At 39.1% G+C, this 22,684-nt stretch overlaps 1 protein-coding gene across 1 annotated transcript in view; it reads left to right on the forward strand.

Annotated features, from left to right (window-relative positions):
- Window positions 1-16,672, forward strand: part of USP38 (ubiquitin specific peptidase 38) — a 60,010-nt gene extending 43,338 nt beyond the window's left edge. Inside the window, exons 5-11 of the mRNA XM_082267445.1 lie at window positions 912-1,013; window positions 5,097-5,255; window positions 10,389-10,582; window positions 11,924-12,017; window positions 12,104-12,210; window positions 13,161-14,490; window positions 16,492-16,672. Coding sequence (XP_082123571.1) covers window positions 912-1,013; window positions 5,097-5,255; window positions 10,389-10,582; window positions 11,924-12,017; window positions 12,104-12,210; window positions 13,161-14,490; window positions 16,492-16,653 — 2,148 coding nt within the window. The 3' untranslated portion in view covers window positions 16,654-16,672. The remainder of the gene's footprint in view (window positions 1-911; window positions 1,014-5,096; window positions 5,256-10,388; window positions 10,583-11,923; window positions 12,018-12,103; window positions 12,211-13,160; window positions 14,491-16,491) is intronic.
- Window positions 16,673-22,684: the final 6,012 nt, after the last annotated feature.

Here is a 22,684-nt window from a genome sequence, read left to right on the forward strand (position 1 = left end):
TTCTGCTTCGGAGCTCCAAGGTGCTGTACTTAAACATATAGTGTGCCTTGTACTGCTTTGGTCAGACTGCTGTTCACAGGCACCCTCAGCCCTGCACATTTTTGGTGACAGCGTCTGGGATATGTGATGTCTGCAGAAGCTGTCAATCATCGTATGGAGTCTCCACTCCGCAGAGCAGGTCCTGCATAGTGGTCATGTAACCACTTGTAAATAATAGATGAAAAGAGACCTTTAGGCCCCTTTCACACTAGCGGACCGTTCAGATCCGCCTGTCAGTTTTTCAGGCGGATCTGAACAGATGCCCCATGCATCCCTATGGAGCAGTGAATGTCAGCAGAGACATGTCCGCTGACATCCGGTCCATCAAATCTGGACGGGTGGAAACCCTATTTTATATCTGTCCAGCGGATCGGATGAGAACGGACAGGCTGTCCGTTCCCATCCGATTGCCCCATAGAGAACAGCGGGGACCTGACAGCTGTCTCTGCACACAGCGCAGAGACAGAGCTGCCATCTGCCTGCTCAGCGGGGGATCGGCGGATCGATCCCCTGCTGAGAAAAAGGGAGTCCGCTGACGGACTCCCATGTGTGAAAGGGGCCTTTTATTTTTATATATAAATATATATATATATATATATATATATATATATAATATAATATAGTTTTGCTTTACAGTAGTATTATAGAATGCTCATATGTTTTAATTTTTAGGGTGAACATATATTTCAAACATTATTGTTGCTTTTATTTATCCCTGCCACAGTTGAAATGTGGTTTTCAGTATTATCATATAAGCATGGCACAAAATGAATTTGTTCTTTCAGTAGTTGGGAGATACATGTAGTATTTACAAATACAGTATATGATATACATGATCTCTTTCTATGTATTTATTTATAATATTGTTTCAGGTATTCAACAGACTGTGGTTTCCACTGGTAAGACCTGGAGCATTGGCCGTGCTTTCTCACATGCTGCTTAGCTTTCAACATTCTCCAGAGGCTTTCCATATGGTAGGTTTTAAGAAAAATATATATGAGCATAATTTTTCACCATTCAAATACAGTAATAAGTCTTCCATAAACCATTTTTCACCTCACTTTAACACAAATTGTTTCATCAGCATTTTTATGACTATCACTCTAGGTATGTATTATATTGTGCACATTTGTTTCATTTATGGTGGAGTTCTTGCAATAATGCTGCGTATCCTGTAAAAATCTTCCCAGTCATAATGTTTTTGAAGCAACCCTGTTGCTATTTCAGACATAAAGTAACTTATACTTGTGTAGAGTGTATACTGTTCTGTATATTTGCCTCTCCTGCTTCTCTCTGATCCCGAGAATTGGTCCAGCAAAGTCCACTTAGGAAACTGTCACTTCTGGAAGTTTCTAGCTCTCCATTAGTCTGCAGTTCTTCATGTTGACCTCCCTATGTCACTACTGTATTCTGTAACGATGACCGCAGGAGGAATTGTTGAGGGACCAAGGAGATTGATACTCCTGGAAGTGTCCCGGTGGACTTTGGTGGGCATTTTCTTAGGATCAGAGTGGTGTTCAGGGGCATGGATAACAGGAGAGGTATATACTTCTTTTTACTTGAATAGTTTGCTTAGCCATGTTAATATAATGTCTTTCAACATAGTGTGTTTTTTTTTTTTTTTTCTCGAAGCATAATATAGTAATTCCTTATGTGCACTGACAGAAATAAGGTATCCAGTTCTACTTTAAAACATTCTTTACTGCTTGCATGAGTTGAACTTACAGCATATTTTTCATAAAATGTAAAAAAAAAGATTTAAGCCAGAACGTGGCGCTCGATTACCGTTTTATTTGTTTTCAGATTATACTTAACTGTTGTATTGAGTAAAGCCTGTTTTACAAAGCCCGGTAGCTGGAGCTTCAGTTTACACACATGAATTAATGAACAATGGTGACTCATCCTTCCTTCTCTTTCACTGCCTGCTCAACTCAAGAGTTTTGACATGTCAGTTGGTAGACAAGAGCGTATGAAAGTAAACCGCTTCTGCTGTGTTCTTTGTGCAAAGTGCATCACGTTAGGGAAGACAACAAACAACAAAGATTTCATGCCAAATGACCCCAAAAACATTGCTGTTTTCTCTAGAAGATGATCTACAAACTTATATCTAAATAAATAAGAGTGCAGGTTCAGATTTGTTTACTTTTCCAGCATATGTGTAATACAAACTTTGTCAGTTAGAAAGGATTACCTATTAGGTGAACAGATTATATAATTATGTAAACTTAAGCCCCGTACACACGTACCGATTGACGGCCGAACGATCGGCCGTCTTTTGTCCGATGGCTGTCTTGTCTGTTGAAAACTGCAAAAGACTGCACACGAATCTTGTCGGCCAACAACAGCCGACTGCAGAAGTGATGTCATGTGATGGTTAACTTTCCGTGTGTTTTTTCTTCTCTGAGCATGCCCAGTCTTGCAAATCTGCTGTCTGTCGGCCGAATTCTGTACTGACTGGCGAACAATCGGCCGTTCTGGTGTTGGCCAACAAAAATTTTAATGCTTGCACGACAGATTCTTTTCGGCCGAAAGTGCGCCGTCGGCTGTCGGAAGCATCATACTAAGAAGCCGAAAATTGTCCGATCGTTCGGCGGCCGAACATTTTCGGCCGACAATCGGTATGTGTGTACGGGGCTTAATTCTAACACTAACACCTCAATATGGGCCAAAGAAATCTTCAACAAAAATAACACTGTAATTCACCATTACATGAGTGATAGGTTCTCAGACATACAAGGAGTTATTTACTAAAACTGAAGAGTGCAAAATCTGCTGCAGCTCTGCAAAGAAACCAATCAGCTTCTAGGTGTTGTTGTCAAAGCTTAATTGAACAAGCTGTGAAGTTAGAAGCAGATTGGCTACCATGCACAGCTGATTCTGAGTGCACTAGGTTTAGTAAAATCTCCCCCACAGAGTGCGGTTATTCACTGTATATTTCTCAAAGGGTTTAATGCTATTTGGATGGTATTGAAATATTCTTTATCTCAACGCTAGATGAAGCAGTTTTTTTTTTTTTTTTTTTGTATTGACATGGCAATATATTAGGATCTTCTATTGCAAATGTTGATATTTGCTTGTCATAGATACATTCTTGGTATCTAGTTTCTTAGTATCAATGAGGTTCTACTGGGAGGTGCATAAGTTCCAGCTGTTCTTTAGAAAGAGACCTGCAAGGTGAGGTTGCGAAGTAGAGGTGACACCAATTTCTTGCAGACAATTTTAGTAAAGTTTCTTAATCTAGTAAGATGTCAAAAGGCAAAATGTGAATACAATGTAAATAACTTGCACAGGTAAATGGATATTAATTATGTGTCAATATTACTAATTGACTCCAATTTACTGTATAGCTGCTCATTGGTCAGCATGTGTTTCAAAACAAACTAGTGTAATACAAAGCTTATGAAGTTCGCCAAGCAAAAAAAGAGTGCCAACTATGCATCAGCTTGCTTTCCCCTTCAAAATTCCAGAAACTCTAATAGTAAGCTGAGCCAGGTATGATTCACTAACACTGTAAACAAATGCCCAACACTTAAGGATAGGAGGATTGAGGACAAAATCAAAGGATAGAGGAGAGTACAACCCAGGAATCACAAACATTGATTCTCCTTAATGTATCCATGTAGACTTGACCAGTTTGTGGAGAAAAATATAACCTAATAATTATTGTATGAATTCCAAAATGTGTGATTCTCTAGACAGCTATGCAATAGTTCAGGTGAAACAAAATGTGCAAGTTAATTTAAAGGAGTTGTAAAGTCAGAAGTGTTTTTTTTATCTTAATGCATTCTATGCATTAGGATAAAATAGCCTTCTGTGTGCAGCAGTACCCCTAACACTTACCCATTAGTTTCTGCTGCTGTCAATCAAAGTCAGCTAGCCGATCGAGAGAGAGGGGGCAGAGCTCTGTGTCTGAATGGACACAGGGAGCTGTGACTCGACTCGGGTTCCTCCATAGCAAACTGCTTGCTGTGGGGGCACTGAACAAAAGGGAGGGGCAAGCATCACAGAAGAGGGACCTGAGAAGAGGAGGATCCGGTCCACTCTGTGCAAAACCAACTGCACAGAGCAGGTAAGTATAACATGTTTGTTTTTTGTTTTTTTCATAGGAAAGAAAAACAAGACTTTACAATCGCTTTAATGATCACCAGTGCTGGGTTGCCAGTAAAGCCTAGCGCACGTGGGCCGAATGTCGAGCGGAATCGGCCGGTTCAATAGAAACCGGCCAACATTCAGCCTGTGTGTACTGCAGCCAATCTGATAGAAGCTTGCTATTCGACCAGCTTCTGTCGATGGGGCATGATCGGAAAAGGTCTGCCGAGCGGCTCCCAATCAGCGCTTTCAGCCAATGGTTGAGAGCGCTGACCGGAGTGTTCTGGCGGGGGAGGGGGTGTCAGTCTCCCTGTCAGGACACAGTAGTACGGCGGGTGAGATGGCTGTACGAACATTGGGTAGTTGGTACAGCGGCTCCTCCTGAGCTGTCAGGTTTTTTTTCATTCAGCCCGCTAGGTTGAATGACAAAAAAACTTCTGGTGTGTACTTGGCTTTAGGGCTTACATCTGTGGGATATTAATATGGGTGGAAGAAATTTGGGGAGGAGAAAAAAGGCATATGCAAGAATGAAGTCTAAACCGCCAGCTTTATTAAAAAGGCTATGGTTCCCTTTAAGATTACTCCACATCATGGGGGTTGGTTCTCTAGCCCTAGGTTTCTTAACTCCGGTCCTCAGGGCACACTAACAGGCCAGATTTTAAGTATTACCTTGGGGAGATGTAGACTACAATACTGAAAACACTGAGCAGCAAATGATATCACCTGTGATGTATTTCAGTTTTCTTGCAACCCTGGCCTGTTAAGTGTGCCCTGAGGACTGGAGTTGAAAAACACTATATAATTGGAATAATATAGTTTATGCCTTTGGCACCATGGGTTAACAGTCTCCAATGTAGTTGAATCTAGTGGGTTTTTTTGGGGGTTTTTTTCTTTGTGTGTGTGTATATAGTTACATTTTTCCTAATTTTTTTTTTTTTTTTTTTTTTTTTTATTGTTTTTTCTTTTAGATTGTGCCACATGTTGTAAATCTGGTCCAGTCTTTTAAAAATGATGGCCTCCCATCCAGTTCAGCATTCCTTGTACAGTTTTCCGAACTGATGCACTGCATGATATATCACTATTCTGGATTTCCAGACCTTTATGAACCTATCTTGGAAGCTCTTAAGGTAAAAGCTACCTGTATCTAACAGCAATCTAGAACTGCATGGTAAATGTTTTATGCTAAATAAGGATCCCCACGGAGCCTTCTTTTGTTCACTCAAACTTTTCCTCAGGGTCCCCTAGCAGACTGTCTTCTCGATCTTCCTAGTTGAATGTGGGAAATACTTAAGAGTGTTTAAAGGATAAGTTCACCTTTTGTTTCACTCACTACAGCTGCAGCAGAAGGGACTTTTACTCACTAACCACAAATTGCTCAGCAGCCACTGAGCCGTTATCACAGGGAGCTGTAAGGGACATCCGCCGCCTTCTGCTGCAATGCCCGGGTCTCCCGTCCCACCGACAAGCCAGAGTGACCAGCCAGCACATTCGCCAGCACGAAGCCGGTCCTGTACGAATTACAGTATTCAAAAATGCAGATTTTGGCATTTTGCATACTTTTAAATGCAAAGGAGGGATTTGGGGTCTTTTAGACCCCAGATTCCTCCATAAAGAGTACCTGTCGCTGCCTATTACTGTCACAATGGATGTTTACATTCCTTGTTACAGCAATAAGTGATCATTTTTTTTTCTTTTAACCACTTAAGCCCCGGAAGATTTTACCCCCTTCCTGACCAGGGCCTATTTTGCGATTCGGCACTGCGTGGCTTTAACGGACAATTGCACGGTCGTGCAACACTGTACCCAAACGAATTTGACGTCCTTTTTTTCCCACAAACAGAGCTTTCTTTTGGTGGTATTTGATTACATGTGCGATTTTTACTTTTTGCGCTATAAACAAAAAAAAGCGTCAATTATGCAAAAATAACAATATTTTTCACATTTTTTTATATGAAATTCCCCCAAAAAAATGTAAAAATCAAAATTTTTTTAACATTTTAGGCCAATTTGTTTTCTGCTACATATGTTTGGTAAAAAAAAAAATCGCAAAAAGCGTATTTTGATTGGTTTGCGCAAAAGTTATTGCGTTTACTAACTAAGGGAAAGATTTTTGTCATTTTTGTTTTTTTTTTTTAACGCGTAATGGCGGCGATCTGCAATCATATAATCTGATCATATGTTAGTAACGCCTGCAAATGTAAGCGCCGTGATCGTCATTTTAGCAAAAGACCTCCTCTGTAACTCTAAACTGGTAACCGTTCAAAATCTCCATGGCATCCTCTTTCACAATATACAAAAAAAAAGGAATTCAGCTAACTAAACTGTTTAATTTTTTTTTTTTTTTTCTAATTCAGTCAAGTGTATTTTTTTCAAAAAAAATTGCGTTTGAAAGACCACTGCGCAAATACCGTGTGACATAAAATATTGCAACGACCGCCATTTTATTCTCCAGTCTTTGCTTAAAAAAAATATATATATATATGTTTAGGGGTTCTAAGTAATTTTCTAGCAAAAAAATACTGATTTTAACTTGTAAATAACAAGTGTCAGAAATAGTGACATAGAGAATAGTGAAATAGCTTGGTCCTTAAGTGGTTAATAAAGCCCATACAGAGAAATACAAGGGGTCCCATTTCTGAATTGTACTTTTTTTTTTTTTCCTACATGCTAAAACAAGTGTTAAATGGTGCACAGCATGTAGTTAGCTTTTAAAAATGTATACATTTAGTGCATAGTTTAACTCAAGGGTGCTGATTGCAAATTTAGAAGTTTGCTTTAATGCAAAAGTATAACAGAATCTGAAAATTTTCTGTTTTTCTTTTTTTTTTTATTATTATAGTAGCCGTACTAGAAAACACAAACCTCATTTATAGGCCACATAAATGTGTAATTTGATCACATCGTTTGTGGAAAAGCAAAGCATGAGACTGATTTAAAAAAAAAAAAAAAAAACTCCCTAGTACAAAACACACAGTACCCTAAAATGCTTCATTGTGTGAACTGTACAAACTAGAACAATGGTAAATCTATACAATGCATGTAACACTGAACAAAAGCACTTTGTGAAAAGAACCTTCATAGAACAAGCTGAAAGCGCAACCTATATAGAATGCAGAGAAAGTGAGACTAACCATATTGTTTCAGGGACTAACCCATTGACAGATTCCATTGTTCTAGTGTGTACACCTACATTTAGCAGATCACATTCATAATTCTATTTAAAATGGAGTTACACTTTCTGCTTTAAAGAGAAAGTGGGCATCTCTGTGTCGTAATGCGCATATATATCCATCCAAAACTCTTGCATAGATTTAGTACGTATGTACAGTATATAAAACGGGAAGATGGTATCTGCACTGAAACTGAGGTCATTGCCTTGATGCTCTGATGAAGTGAAGACTCTGGGCACTCTGAGAACTTCAAAAAAGGAGTAAAATGGCACATAAAAGGTTTAATCCGGACTGATGTTTCATTGGAATGCACCTTGAGAAACCTTTTGAATTTAAAGCTAGTATTAGTTATTCACATTCAGCTGGACTTGTTCTGAAATGTTGAAGACATTTTTGTATTTTCTCCAAGTTTTTTTTTTTTTTTTTCAGTTGTAAAGATTATTAGGAAGATACTAGCGATGCACCAATCTGACTTTTTTGGACCCGATACCGAAATCTGGTGTTGTGAAATCGCCTATACCGGAACCGATCCAGAGCTACACACAAAGCAAGCGGCTGCAGTACAGAGCAAAGCCACTGCTTCATGTGTATGGCTCCTCCATTTACAGGCGGAGTGCACCTGATATCACTCCGCCTGTGAGCCGGGACTGTACAGGAAATAGCGGCTCCCATCCCATACTACTACTGCACCAAGTAAGGGATGGCTGAGCCTTTACTAAGCAAAAACCGGATCGGGCAGTGGATCGGTCAATGTTACCGATCCCCCGATCCAGCTATAATGGCCATATCAGCGCCGATATCCGATCGGAATATTGGATCGTGGCATCACTAGAAGATACCCCAGCAATCTATATTAGTTTGTTTCAAAGAATTTTTATCTGCCATCATCAAGATGTGCTGTATACATTATTCTAAGCAAAAAAATTTGTGATTCTCATGTTATTTAGAATCGTCTAGCTCTACTGTTGATATTATTAACACCTGCTGGCCAGAACCAACCATTAGACACCTGCAATTCCATACAAAATTTAAGTGCCATGCAAGTCCTGCAAAAGGTAAGAGCCGTTGCAGTGACTCAAGGCAGGACGATATTAGCCAGGAAGAGCCCTGGCCTGCCACAGCTTACTTCAGGTTTCCATGTCAACGTGTACACAATCTGTGAGGCTGGCCTGTTGATCTGGCACTGCCTCTGATGTCTAAACAACCTACACAGTCTGGGAAAGGTTGTGGATCACCGAAAAGCAGAAGGTCGAGTAGGATGTCTGTGACAAGTGAAGGAAAATGGCAACCCATAATATCAGAGTATGTAATATAGCACATAGTTAAACCACACACAAAAAGGGCTAATATAAATAGCTTGCTTAACACACATTACTATGCAATGATAATGTAATAGAATGATAATCTTGAAATAGAAGTCCTAAATCTATTACTAGGATGTAATGTAATTAAGTAGAAAGATACCTTTTAAAAATTGCATAATATAAAGAAACTTGAATTTCATAATGAATGAAAAGTAACAAATAGCAGATGGGGTGCACAGACATTTATTAAAACAGATGGGTAAAATTTGCTCCCAGCTCATAGTGTTGTATAGTTTATAAGATCACTCCTCCAAAATTATATGTTAAAAAAAAATATTAATATTAAACATCATTTTTAATGTTTTTACAAAGTGCTGTATTGGGTCCTTTTTAATAATGAAATAAATTATGGTTTACTGTTTTTCCTTTGTCACAGACATCTTATGCAATCTGCTATTTATCTTCTACCTTTCCTAAATTGTTTACGAGTTGTTTAGACAACCAAGTGGGCATAGCGAGGGGTAGTGCCACATTAACTGGCTAGCCCTGTTTCTGACTGCCAGACTTGCATTATTCAGGATTGTGTACAAGCTGTTATGATGACATAGGCTGCGGTGAGGTGCTCCTTTTTTTGGCTACTACCACAGCTTATAAACACCTCTTACCTTTTGCATGACTTCTATGGTGCTTGAATTTTGAATCCTGTATGGAATTGTACAGGTATTGAATGCCAGTCAGTTTCTGTTGAACAGTGTGTATAGCTGTCTTTCCAACAGAAGCCAGTCCAACAGTCCATCTTGTCAGAACACAAAAGCACAGTGGGAAACGTTGCCGTATTAACATTGCATGTGTTAGTACAGCCATCTATCTGTTTTTCTGGGGTTTTTTTCAGCCCACTGGGTAGAACATTTCTTATTTTTTTTATACATGGTGTACCAAGCTTTAGGGCTGGTTCTGGTCAGCAAGGGTTTGTAATATAAGCATCACTGGGGGTGAGGAAAAGGGGTCGAGCCCCAGAAACACATCAGCCATTTCCAGCTGTTGGTTAAACCTCTTCTTGCATGCTGTCTGATGAATGATGTTTAAATGCTGATATACACATAAGTTGTATCTAGTTTTTTTCTATCCTATAAGTGTCCATTCACACTGGTACGACTTGTCAGGCGACTTGGTCAGCCTGACAAGTCGTGCACCGTCGCTCCCATAGTGTAGTACAGGACCGGTTCTAATAGGAGCGACACAAGTCGCTCCGTCTTAGAAAAAGGGTCCTGTACTACTTCGGGGCGACCTGGAGGCGACATGCATAGACATTCATTTTATGAAGTCCGTGCAAGTTGCACGCAACTTCACAGGTCGCCCCCTAAGTCGGAGCGACCTAGTGTGAACCGGCACTAAAGAAGCTTTTGCAGACTTCACAAAGCCACTGTGCTCTGTGTGTTTTGATTTGCATTATGTCTGTCAGAAGTATTATGGCAATGCTGATACAGGGAAAGAAAAAGATAAAAGGTTTGCGCACACATGAGTTTTGGAATGCAAGTCACAGTCTTTGAGTTTCAAATATATAGTAAATGAGGGGAGAGACTTTGACCTTTCAACATTGGATTTTTTTTGTAAGCTCTTTAAGAAATTTTTGTTTGCATGTTATTCAAAGTTAATAAAGGGTTTTATCCCTACAAGTGACAGTAACGTGAGAATTCCATGATTTTCTAAATGCATTTGCTAAAGTGAAATGCAAAAACTGTTGACTGAATATCTTTTTTTTTTTTTTTTTTTCTTATACGTTTAGGACTTGCCAAAGCCCCCTGAAGAGAAAGTAAAACTCGTATTAAACCAAAGTGCCTGGACATCCCAATCCAATGCTTTGGCATCATGTCTACCCAGGCTATCAGGGAAATCTGAAACTGGAAAAACTGGTCTCATTAATCTAGGGAATACCTGTTACATGAATAGTGTCCTGCAGGCACTTTTTATGGCTACAGAGTAGGTTCTATCATGTTTATTTTACATATTGTACACTTGTACAGATATACAGCACTGTGCAAAATGTTCAGGCAGGTGTGTAAAAATTCTGTATTTCGGAAATAGAAGTGTTAATAGTTTTATTTTTATCAAATAACAAAATGGAAAGTAAATAAACAGAAGAAAAATCCAAATCACCCTTTGCCTTCAAAACCGCATCAATTCTTCTAGGTACACTTGCACGCAGTTTTTGAAGGATCCTGGCTGGTAGATTATTCTAAACATCTTGGCGAACTAGCCACAGATCTGTGAATGTAGGCTGCTTCAAATCCTTATCTCTTTATGTAATCCCAGACAGACTTGATGTTTAGATCAGGCCTCAGGGGGAGGGGGGGGGGGGGGTTGTCTCCTGCTGTAGAATACATTTTAGGCCAATCACACACCTCTCTGATGGTTTGGCATGATGGATAAGTATCTGCCTGTATTTCTCATCCTTGAGGACACAATTGACCCTAACCAAATCTCTACACCCCAGCACCTATGTTTTTGTGCGTTGGACATGGAAACAAGGCTAAGCGATTTAAAGGTCCTAAGGGTTGGAAAAAGTTGATCATTAACTACTTAAGCCCCCGGAAGATTTTACCCCCTTCCTGACCAGGGCCTATTTTGCGATTCGGCACTGCGTGACTTTAACGGACAATTGCTCAGTTGTGCGATGCTGTACCTAAACTAATTTGACGTTCTTTTTTTCCCACAAACAGAGCTTTCTTTTGGTGGTATTTGATCACCTGTGCGATTTTTTTTTTTTTTTTTTTTTTTTTTTTTTTTTTTTTTTTTGATCATGCACTATAAACAAAAAAAAGAGCGTCAACTTTGCAAAAAAAAAATGTAAAAATCAAAATTTTGTAACATTTTAGGCCAATTTGTTTTATGCTACCTATGTTTGGTAAAAAAAATCGCAAAAAGCGATTTGCCTGTGAGGGGCTGACCGCCGCAGTAAATAGTCGTGTGGCGGTCGGCAAGCGGTTAAACAATATAGAGTGCAAGTAAGAAAAGATGATTGCATGGGAGTTTCTTACTTTATGTAAGAGAGTATTGAAAAAAATTTCTGGGATACACTCTTTTCTCACGCAGGACAAAGTGACATGAGCTCATCAGAACAGAGTGGTGAATCTTGGTAATAGCAGACATCAGTAAAAGCTTGACATTGGGGGTGTAATTCTTCTCCATGCCGTCCAAAACTAAAAAAAAGAAAATGTCTAGTAATACGCTTTTAATTCTTAGTGAAGTTTCATAAAATGTAAGTTAACTGATCTTGCTGTATGATAATGGCATGACTTTGTAATATAAATCTGTATTTAGTTTCAGGAGGCACGTGTTGTCACTGAATTTGAATGGATGCAATTTGCTAATGAAAAAACTGCAACATCTATTTGCTTTTTTGGCACACACTCAGGTACTTTTTTACCATTCTAGACCTTGACCATTGCCTTTTGTCAGTTGTGACTAAGAAGAAAATAACTTTTATTTCTCTTTGTGCAGAGGGAAGCTTATGCACCTCAGATTTTCTTTGAGGCTTCTAGGCCACCTTGGTTCACACCACGATCCCAGCAGGACTGCTCAGAGTACCTCCGCTTTCTTTTAGACAGGTAGCTTCATTTTCTTACAATTTTTGCTCTTAGTATATAAGGCAAGAAAACACTATGTTATATCCCTTTTTTTTTTTAAATAGATGAGTGTACTTTTAAAAAAGAATAATGGTTGTCTCTCTAGCATATGCTGGAACATTTTACATGAACACATTTATATGCCTCTTTTAAGTCAAAATAACATTAGAAAAAGACTGTGGATTCTTGTGGTATTTGGATGGATATTGCAAAGTGCCCATAGCAACTAGTCTGATTTCACCTTACTGTACTTGAAAGAAAAAAGGCTTCTATTGGCCACTATACCCTACATATAAACATTGCTTTGTTGAATAAGATTGGTTATAAATCTACGGGGAATGATTTTCTAGGAAGAAGTAAAGAAATAGCCTGCTATTTGTCAAGAAACAGTGATTTAGAGCTGAACTCTCTGCTAAAAAAAAAAACTGTGAAGGCTGGTTAATTCAAGGGGTACAGGAATAGGAAGTAGCACTTGCCTTAGTCTCAGCTGTAGTAAGCTTCTTTCGTCCATGTGACCAGTCCAACGCTGTTGTCTCTCAAAGGTGCTCTTCTGCAGTTGCATGATCGCCGCCTCCATGTACAAGGCATTGTACATGATGACGACAAAGAACCACCCAGAGTGCCAAGGAGAATAGGACCGTACAGACACTACCCGGAGCGGGGAGTATGTTAAATAATCTCTTCTAGTAGCCCTAGGAATAATACGGTCTCTTCCAGTACCCCTAGGAATAACACATATTTAATGCATGCAGTTCATACATAGTTTTTTTTTTTTTTTTTTTTTTTTTTTTAATTCCAGAGTTCAGCTTTAACTTCATCTCTGTGAAACTTGCAAACAGTAATAGTTTTTTTTAAAGATTTTGAAATGGTCATTCAGTACATTAATGATGTAATTCGTGAAAGAGTTTATTAATTTATATCTTTATTTATAGACTACATGAAGAAGAGAAATCCTTCAGAGCTCTGTCCTCCTCCATGCCTGCTGCTGATCCAATGGTTACTGATGGTGGTGGGCAATCACCAGCATCTGGGGGGACAGACATCCTTCCCCGAGTGCAGAACACAGAGTGGGGTCATGAAGAGAAGACTTTGATAGAGAGTATGTTTGGGGGCAAGATACAAACTACCATTTGCTGCCTGAACTGTAGAAGCACTTCTCAGAAGATGGAAGCCTTCACTGACCTTTCTCTGGCCTTTTGTCCGTCATCTGATAAACCTGTCCAAAGCATGATCTGCTCCCCGAAAGAGAAAGATGATGATTGCATAGAAATAGATGTTTCTCCATCTGGTGAAGCACAGAGCGTTTTTGTTTCAGCAAAAGAGGATTGTGGAAAGTCCCCTAAACTACAGTCTACTGTAGGTGGTTTTCAGTCCAGTAGTAACACCTCTGTGGATGCACCAACATGTGACAACACATTGCCGCCTAACAGTGACCAATGTAGAAAGGCTGATAAGGATGAAACCCTTTCTGTTACGGACTTGTTGAGCTATTTCCTAGCACCAGAGATACTTGATGGAGAAAATCAATATCATTGTGAAAAATGTGCTTCCCTCCAGAACGCTGAAAAGACTATGCATATAATAGAAGAACCAGAATACCTCATTTTAACTCTGTTAAGGTTTTCATATGACCCTAAATGTCACGTGAGACGGAAAATCCTGGATAATGTGTCCATTCCACTGGCACTTGAATTGCCAGTTGAAAGGTCTACCTCAGTGGCCTGTTCTGCAGATAGAACTCAAGATGCAGATGTTCCTGATGTCAGTGAGAACCTGGCTAAAAAGCTGAAACCATCTGGTATTGAAGATCTATGCTGCACAAAGCTTGTCCCCTATGTTCTAAGCTCCATTGTGGTCCATTCTGGTACCTCTTCAGAAAGTGGCCATTACTATTCATATGCAAGGAATGTCACCAGTACATCACGATATCTCTGCCATGAGAAACCTCATCAAGGTCATTTAGTGAGCAAAGAGACCTCAAACTCAGTTGTTGAAAATAACACTGCATGTAATGACATGACTAAAGAATGGTTTCTATTTAATGATAGTCGAGTGACATTTACTTCATTTCAGTCTGTTTTAAATATCACCAGTCGGTTTCCAAAGGACACAGCTTATGTGCTGTTATATAAAAAGCACAGTTGTAGTGATACCAGTAATGTGCATCCTAGTTTAGTAAATGGACTTTGGGTAAATGGGGAGCCACCACTTCAGAAGGAGCTGATGGATGCCATTACCAAGGACAATAAGCTCTACTTACAGGTACAATTACATCTAGTATTCTGTTTTTTTTCTCCTCACATGCCTACCCAGCAATTCAAAGAAACAATTCTAAAACCTGTTGCAGTTGTTAAACATAGTAATTGCACTGAGAAATCTGTTATTACGCTAAATACAAAAGACGAAAATAATTTACAGCAGACTTATGCTTTCCCAGTTTAAGGCAAAGTAAAATGTGTGCTTTAATATCTATGTTGAGCCAAAACTTTTTTTCTAGAGTGGGTGTCGATTAAAACTCTTGTTAAGTTTTTACGGTTATTCGGGGTTCCTTTAAAACGGAGGTCCGCAACTCATCAATTGCGAGCTACCTGTCAACCACTGGCAACCGACGAGTACATCGCGTTTGAGTCCCCGCTCTGCCAACCTTTCAGGGCTCCTTATCACCTGATCTCTCAAGTCGGGAAGCAGTCAAAGTGAGTCCTAGGTAGCGGAGCCATTCCCCGTCCCACATCCGTACATGCAAGAGGCATGCTGCAAGACAGGGAATGCCTCTGCCGCCTTAGATTTGCTGTTGGATGTAACAGCACTCAAGCAAGTTTGGGCTTTTATCTCGGTGGGGTTGATTTACCAAAGCTGGAGAATGCAAAATTTGGTACAGCTGTGCATGGTAGCCAGTCAGCTTCTAATTTCAGCTTGTTCAGTTTACCTTTGACAAGAGGTGCAGAGCTGCACCAGATTTTGCACTCTTCAGTTTTGTAAATCAACCCCCCTGTGTGCAGTATGCTGATCTCCGCCGGCTCTCCTACTGTGTTCATTTGAGGCTATTATGGGTAACATCATGTGATGAGAGAGGAGGCCTGGTGGGGTTAAGCAAACAAGAACAGCTACATCTGGCCTAGCAACTTCCTTGTGCTGCTCTGGATTAAAAAAAATAAGACTCACAAACCCTCCTGATCCCTCTGTAGCATGTCCTCCTGCTGTAATTTGCCCTCCTGACCCCTCAGGACTGTGCCTTTCTAAACCCCAGTACTGTGCCCTCCTGACCCCCCCCTGTACCAGGCTCTTCTGACCCTCCCCCCCCCCCCCTTAGCAGTTCCTCCTGACCCTTCTGTATTGTGCCTTCCTGAAGACACCCCCCCCCCCCTTACATTGCCCTGCTGACCCCTTGTCCTTCGCCCTGTTGAAAACAAGAAACAGAGGGCGCATCGGCCCTGTGCATTATCCTTAAAACAGTTTAATATATAAAGGTATAAAAGGGGGTACCTATGGATGTTTTTATTCATCCTGTTGGGATACTGTGGACTTCATAGTCCCTTTTATGATATGCCTATACCAAACACATGTTTGTGAGTACCCCTTTTTAAAAAATTAAACTGTTTTAACAATAATGCACAAGGCCGGTGCGCCCTGTTTGTTTTTTGTTTTTAGCTGTACAGACTTCCCCGGTCTTGTAAGGGAGGCAAGGCAGTATTTACTTGTACCAACCTGTATACAGAATCTCTGTCTGACCCCTCTGGGACCCACCTCTTTAGCGCAGAAGTTTTTAGAGTGCCTTTGCCCTGTTGCCATGCCTTGCTAACCCTGTCCTGCTCATCCCTTTCATCTGCCCTATTGATCCCTGTACACTGCTTTACATTCTAATGACCTCTGTACACTGCCCTACCGATTAACCTTTGTACACTGCCCTGCCCACTACTGACCTAAAGGGGCTTGCTAGTTAACTTCTTAAAAAAAAAAAGCAAGCAGTGGCTTTTACAGTGATCTTTGCTCTCTTCTATGTTGTCATGGTAGATCTCCACCTCTCAAAGGTTGCCTACCTATACTTCAGAGAGATTTACCCCCACTTCTTATCATATGGACATTGTGTGCACCAGACAGGAAAAATCTGCAACAAAAACACAGATCGATAGAAATAAAATGGCTGCAGAAGAGCAGATATATTACAAAAAGTTTCTCAAGGGTCATTTAGGTGGTTTACATATATAAAGATATGTATCTATTAATAAAGGCTCCCTTTTAATTGCAATTTGTCTGTTTACACAGGAACAGGAACTTCATGCCCGTGCGCGGGCTCTGCAAGCAGCATCTGCTTCCTGCTCCTTCAGACCCAATGGATTTGATGACAATGACCCTCCTGGAAGTTGCGGGCCAAGTGGTGGTGGTGGAGATGGGGGTTTCAGCACCATCAGCAGACTTGTCTTTTAAAAAAAAGAAATAAATTAAATAGTGTCCATTATGCACTGATGACTAGACCACACTGGACATTTTGACTTTGAAGTCCAATCTTCTCACTTCTCCAAAGTGTTGACATATCACATTTTTCCTTCAAACACAAATATAATTAATAGGCAGCTTATAATTTATATTTGCAGAGATAATGCGTGTGATTTGATACACACCAACATTTGTTTCTCATAACGCCTTGAACTGGTTAAACAAAGATAAATGTATATAGTGGTGCTTTAATGTAAGAACTGGAGTGGTAACATATACAGATGGTTTTTGTTCCCCATGCAGAAATTTGTCCAGAGATAGTATTGTGTTATATATGGAACACCTGGATTTGTGTTCCATTTTCCCAACATATTGAAAGCTTTATGGTGCAACCTATGCGGAAAGCAATAACTGTCTCTATTGTGTTCTAGTTCAGGGTATTTTTTTCCCCCCCACTAAAGCTTCATATAAACATCAGAGGATGTATGTATATAATCTGTGACATCACTTTTTAAAAAAGATTGCATGAAATTCTACAGTTTTTAACCAGAAAAAAATGCTAACTTTATAGTATTTCTAATTTCTCAGAATTTTTAAAAAAAATTCTATTTCAGGGATTACATCTGCCATGTATAAATGAGGGAAAATTATGTATGTGCCTTGCAGTCCTGTAAATGAGAAATGAAATCCCTTTGGATTGTAGAGTGTATTATGTATTCTGCATTGTCAATATTAAGAGTTGCATCTTGAACTTATTTTATTGCCAGAAAAAAAAAAAAAAACGTTGGTTCCATAAATTGCTTTGAGTCATTTATTGCAGTTTTTCTGGTCTTTTTATGTATTGTATTGGTGTTACTTGGTGGAATTAAGACATTTGTGTAAAGGAATCTAAATCCAAGAGCAAAAATGTCATTTATTGCAGCTTACCAGTCATTAGATATTGTGGCTGCATTTGTTTTTGTCTCTTTCAGGTTACAAACATTTTCTGCAATTACAGAAAAATATTGGTTTGAAACTGCCAAAAATCCATTGTACTTGTAACGTTTTGTTTACTGAACCAAAATCTCAAACCATGTTATCAGCCTTCCCACTCCTTTCTGTGTTTGGAGATGAGGGGTAGAAAAGGTGTTTTGTACTAAAACACTGTGTCCTAGGTAGACAGCACTGCGTGTTCACATTTTTTTGTGTATGTATATGGTGTGTGTGTGTATGTATGTATGTATATATAGTGTATGTGTATAATACAGTGTCTTGCAAAAGTATTCACCCTCCTTGGCATTTTTTCGTGTTGTTGCCTCACAACCTGGAATTAACATGGATTGTTTGAGGATTTGCATCATTTAATTTACAGAACATGCCCACAACTTTGCACTTGTGAACAGTAATCTTTAAGTCTGACCACAGATTTTCTATAGGCTTGAGGTCTGGGCTTTGACTAGGCCATTCCAACACATTTTACATGTTTCCCCTTAAACCACTCACGTGTTGCTTTAGCAGTGTGTTTGGGGTCATTGTCCTAGAAGGTGAACCTCCGTCCTAGCCTCAAATAACGCACAGAGTGGTACAGGTTTTGCTTAAGAATATCCCTGTATTTAGCACCATCCATCTTTCCCTCAACTCTGACCAGTTTCCCAGACCCGACTTCTGAAAGACATCCCCACAGCATGATGCTGCCACCACCATGTTTCACTGTGGGGATGGTGTTCTTTGGGTGATGTGATGTGTTGGGTTTGCGCCAGACATAGTGTTTTTTTTGATGGCCGAAGTTCAATTTTAGTCTCATCAGACCAGAGCACCTTTCTCCATACATTTTGGGAGTCTCCCACGTGCCTTTTCACAAACTCAAAACGTGTCATTTTGTTTTTTGCTGGAAGTAATGGATTTCTTCTGGCCGTAAAGCCCAAATCTATGGAGCGTACGGCTTATTGCCGTCCTATATATAGATACTGTAGTCTCTGCTGTGGAACTCTGCAGCTCCTCCAAGGTTGCCTTAGGTCTCTGTGCTGCCTCTGATTAATGCCCTCCTTGCCTGGTCTGTGAGTTTTGGTGGGTGGCCGTCTCTGGCAGGTTTGCTGTTGTGCCATGTTCTTTCCATTTGGTTACGATAGATTTGATCGTGCTCCTGGGGATCATCAAAGATTTGGATTTTTTTTTTATAACCTAACCCTGACTTGTACTTCTCAACAACATTGTTACTTACTTGTTTGGAGAGCTCCTTGGTCTTTATGGCAGTGTTTGGTTAGTGGTGCCTCTTGCTTAGGTGTTGCAGCCTCAGGGGCCTTTCAAAAAAAAAAGGTGTGTGTATGTAATGAAAGATCATGTGACACTTAGATTGCACACAGGTGGACATCATTTCCCTAATTATGTGACTTCTGAAGGTAATTGGTTGCACCAGAGCTTTTTATGGGCTTTGTAAAACAAAGGGGGTGAATACATATGCACATGCCAATTTTCTGTTTTCTATTTCTAAAAAAATAGTTTTATGTTTATATTTTTCTCTTTTCACTTCACCAACTTAGACTATTGTATTCTGATTCATCACATAAAATTCAGATTAACAAAACCTTGAACTTAAGGCTGTAATGTAACAAAATATGTGAAAAGTCAAAAGGGGGGTGAATACTTTTGCAAGGCACTGTGTGTGTGTGTGTGTGTGTGTGTGTGTGTGTGTGTATATATATATATATATATATATATATATATATATATATATATATACACACACTTTATTAGGTACACCTTGCTAGTACTGGGTTGCAGGGCCACTGATAGGGCAGTACAACCAGCCCTGTTGTACCGGGCCCGGGCTCCATCACAGTTCATTTCTGCATGTTAAAAAAAAAAAAATAATAGGTTTTTCTAAACTTTCCTAATTTTTACTTTCTTGGGGGGTGTAAATACATTTTCCTGGGCCCTATTATGTCAACAGAAGGGCCCAGGAGGTGAGTGCAGTAGATGGATTTATTTTTTTTAAATAATTTTCGGGGGCGCATGTATACATAGCGTGCAGTCCCATGTTTATTTGCTGCCATACAGTCCTGGCTGCCGCACTCCACTGCCTTCCCTGGCGGAGGGATTCATTAATGCTCTGATCAGCCCCGCCTCACATACCCAGATCCCGAGAGGGATCATGTAAGGCGGCAGAAGGCTCAGCAGCTGACAGGGAGCAGAAGGAAGACAGCGTGGCTGCATTGGATTTGGACACAGTGAGTGAAGAACAGAGGATAGAGTCCTCACTGTGTCCAATGATCATCAGCATGAAAATCACACAGGCTGCAGGTGCCCTGTCACAAGGTCACATGGCTGCTGAGAGTGCTGACTTAAGCTATAGCTGTACTAAGTGTTACCGCCATAACAAAGTCAGCAGCCATGTGACCCTGTGCCAGGGCACCTGCAGCCTGTGTGATTTTCATGCTGATGATCATTGGACACAGTGAGATGCAACTTTAAACTTGCATTTGAGGGACAGTAAACATGTGCAGTCAAACCACTCCCCTTCAACCTCTTCCCACCCATTGATGTATCGGTGTTCTGTCAGAATAGTGCTACCTATCGGATTCTGCTACCGGAAGTGACATACAGACTAGAACAACTTGCTGCGCATGAGTTCCAATATGGCCGCTATGCGTTCCAATAGGTTTCCTAATGTGACAGAACACGAAGCAGCAGCGGACATCTTCTTACACCCACATAAGTCTTGAATTTTACTTTTTTTTTTTATCAGTAAACTCACCTTATATACTGTGGTAAATGTGAGACAGCGCTCAATATTGTGAATCAAATTTGAATATGTAAATAAGTGAATAAATTAAATACACAAATCCCAAAAAACACAATCAGTGAAAAGAAAAAAAAGGGGATAGAGTCTGTATTCTCCAGGATAGAATACATAGATGTTTTTCTACAACTTCTGGTACCTATACTCCCTCCCTTCCTACAGGATAGCAAACACTTGATTAACATCTTGAAAGACATGACGGTAGAAAGAGACACCTTATTGGTAACTGTTGACGTTGAGTCCCTTTATACTAGTTTACATGAAAAGGACGTAATGAAAATTACGGAGCTAGCCCTTTTAGAAAAATCTACTATCAAGGAGGAACAAAGAAGATTTATATGCAATGCCTTAGAACTTGCCATGAATAATAACTATTTTTGGCATATTATTCCAACCAAGTTAAAGGCGTCGCGATGGGCGCAAAATATTCTCCAAGTGTAGCGAATATTTTATTAGGAAAATGGGAGGAAGAAGAGATTTTTGCCAAAATGGAATCTCCATTAAAATTGTTTAAGAGGTATATAGAAGACATTCATTCTGTGGGAGGGCTCTGAAGAATCCCTTGTACAATTTTTTAATAGAATCAACCAGAATAAATATGGACTGAAATTTTCTGCCAATTGCGACAAAAAACAAATACATTTTCTGGACTTGACTCTAGAATAAGAAAATGGAATGGTAGGTACGAAAACATTCTTTAAGGGAACAGATCGCAACTGGTATATACCTACTAGCAGTTGCCATCACCCTAAATGGATTAAAGCCATTCCAAAAAGGCAATTTATGAGAATTCGAAGAAATTGCAGAAATAACTCGGATTATGAGACACAATCAAAGATATTACTAGAAGGATTTGAAGAAAAAGGTTACGACCCAAAGGAGTTAGGAAAAACCCAAGAAAGAGTCAAAAATATGAATCGAGAAGAAATGCTTAGATCTAGGAATAAAGAGAAAAATAAACAAGGAGAAATGGCAATTTTAACCGCGACTATAGACAATTTGAGGCTGTTATCCGTAAACACTGGCCTATATTAAAACAAGACAAGACACTTAATAATATTTTACCTAAAAAACCTGTCTTTATATATCAGAAAGCAAAAAGTCTTAGACACATTTTAGCTACAAATATACCAGATCCACCAAAAAGGACTAGTACTTTTTTAAACTCAGAATAGATTTTATTATTGCAAGAGATGCAAAGCCTGCAAGAGCACTCTGAAGAATAAACCTAGAAAGATCAACTCCTTTCTATCAAATACTACTAGAAAGGATTATGAAATCAGAAAATGTATAACATGCCAATCCACTTTTGTGACATATCTGTTGAGGTGTCCCTGTGGTTTGGAATACATTGGTAGAACAACCAGAAAATTGTGCATACGAATTAATGAACACATCAATAATATCGTTAAAGGCTTCCCAAAACACAGAGTCTTGAATCATTTTCGTCTACACAACAACAAAGATCCATCAGGACTCCTCTTTTTCGGGATAGATAAAGTAGAACCGCATTGGATGGGGGGAATTAAAGTTCAAATGATTTCCAGAAATGAGACAGAATGGATCTCTCATTTAAATACGATCCAACCATACGGGATGAATGTAGACATAGATCTTAACTGTTTTATATCTAATTATTAATATTTATAAATGATTTTAAACAATCTTATTTATCCATCCTCATCAAATAGACTAAAGCTTATATTCCAATAAGTTCTTTATATCATAATTTCAGCATCGATTAATATTTATTAAATAATTGATTATTGATTAATTATTAATATATTAATAAATTAACAATAATTTATATCATCCAACTATTGCATCAGTATTCTATAGGCTTCAAAATATATTACAGATACAATATTTATTTAATAAATAAATTTGGTCCATATTAAGATTTTAGTAACAATTTACTTAGTTTTTAGCGTCATGATTGAACTAATATATTTTAGGAGTTTTATTTAATATAAATTATATTTAGGAGTTTTTATTATTTAATTAAATAAAATGTTAAATCATAGGTGCAATATGTATGGTGAAATGTATGTATAATTATGACTTTGTAATTTATATACCTCAGATAACCAAATTAATTCAATATAAAGTGAACAATTATGGTGGGTTTGTTGATGAGCAAATTAGCTAAATTCCCCACTAGATGGTGCACTATTTACAACTATAAATGTCCATCCTGTGCACAATCTCCAAATGTCCACCAGAGGGCCATTGATTATGTATGCA

Source organism: Pelophylax lessonae (genome assembly GCF_965119305.1).
Source record: "Pelophylax lessonae genome assembly, chromosome: 1".
NCBI lineage: Eukaryota > Metazoa > Chordata > Amphibia > Anura > Ranidae > Pelophylax > Pelophylax lessonae.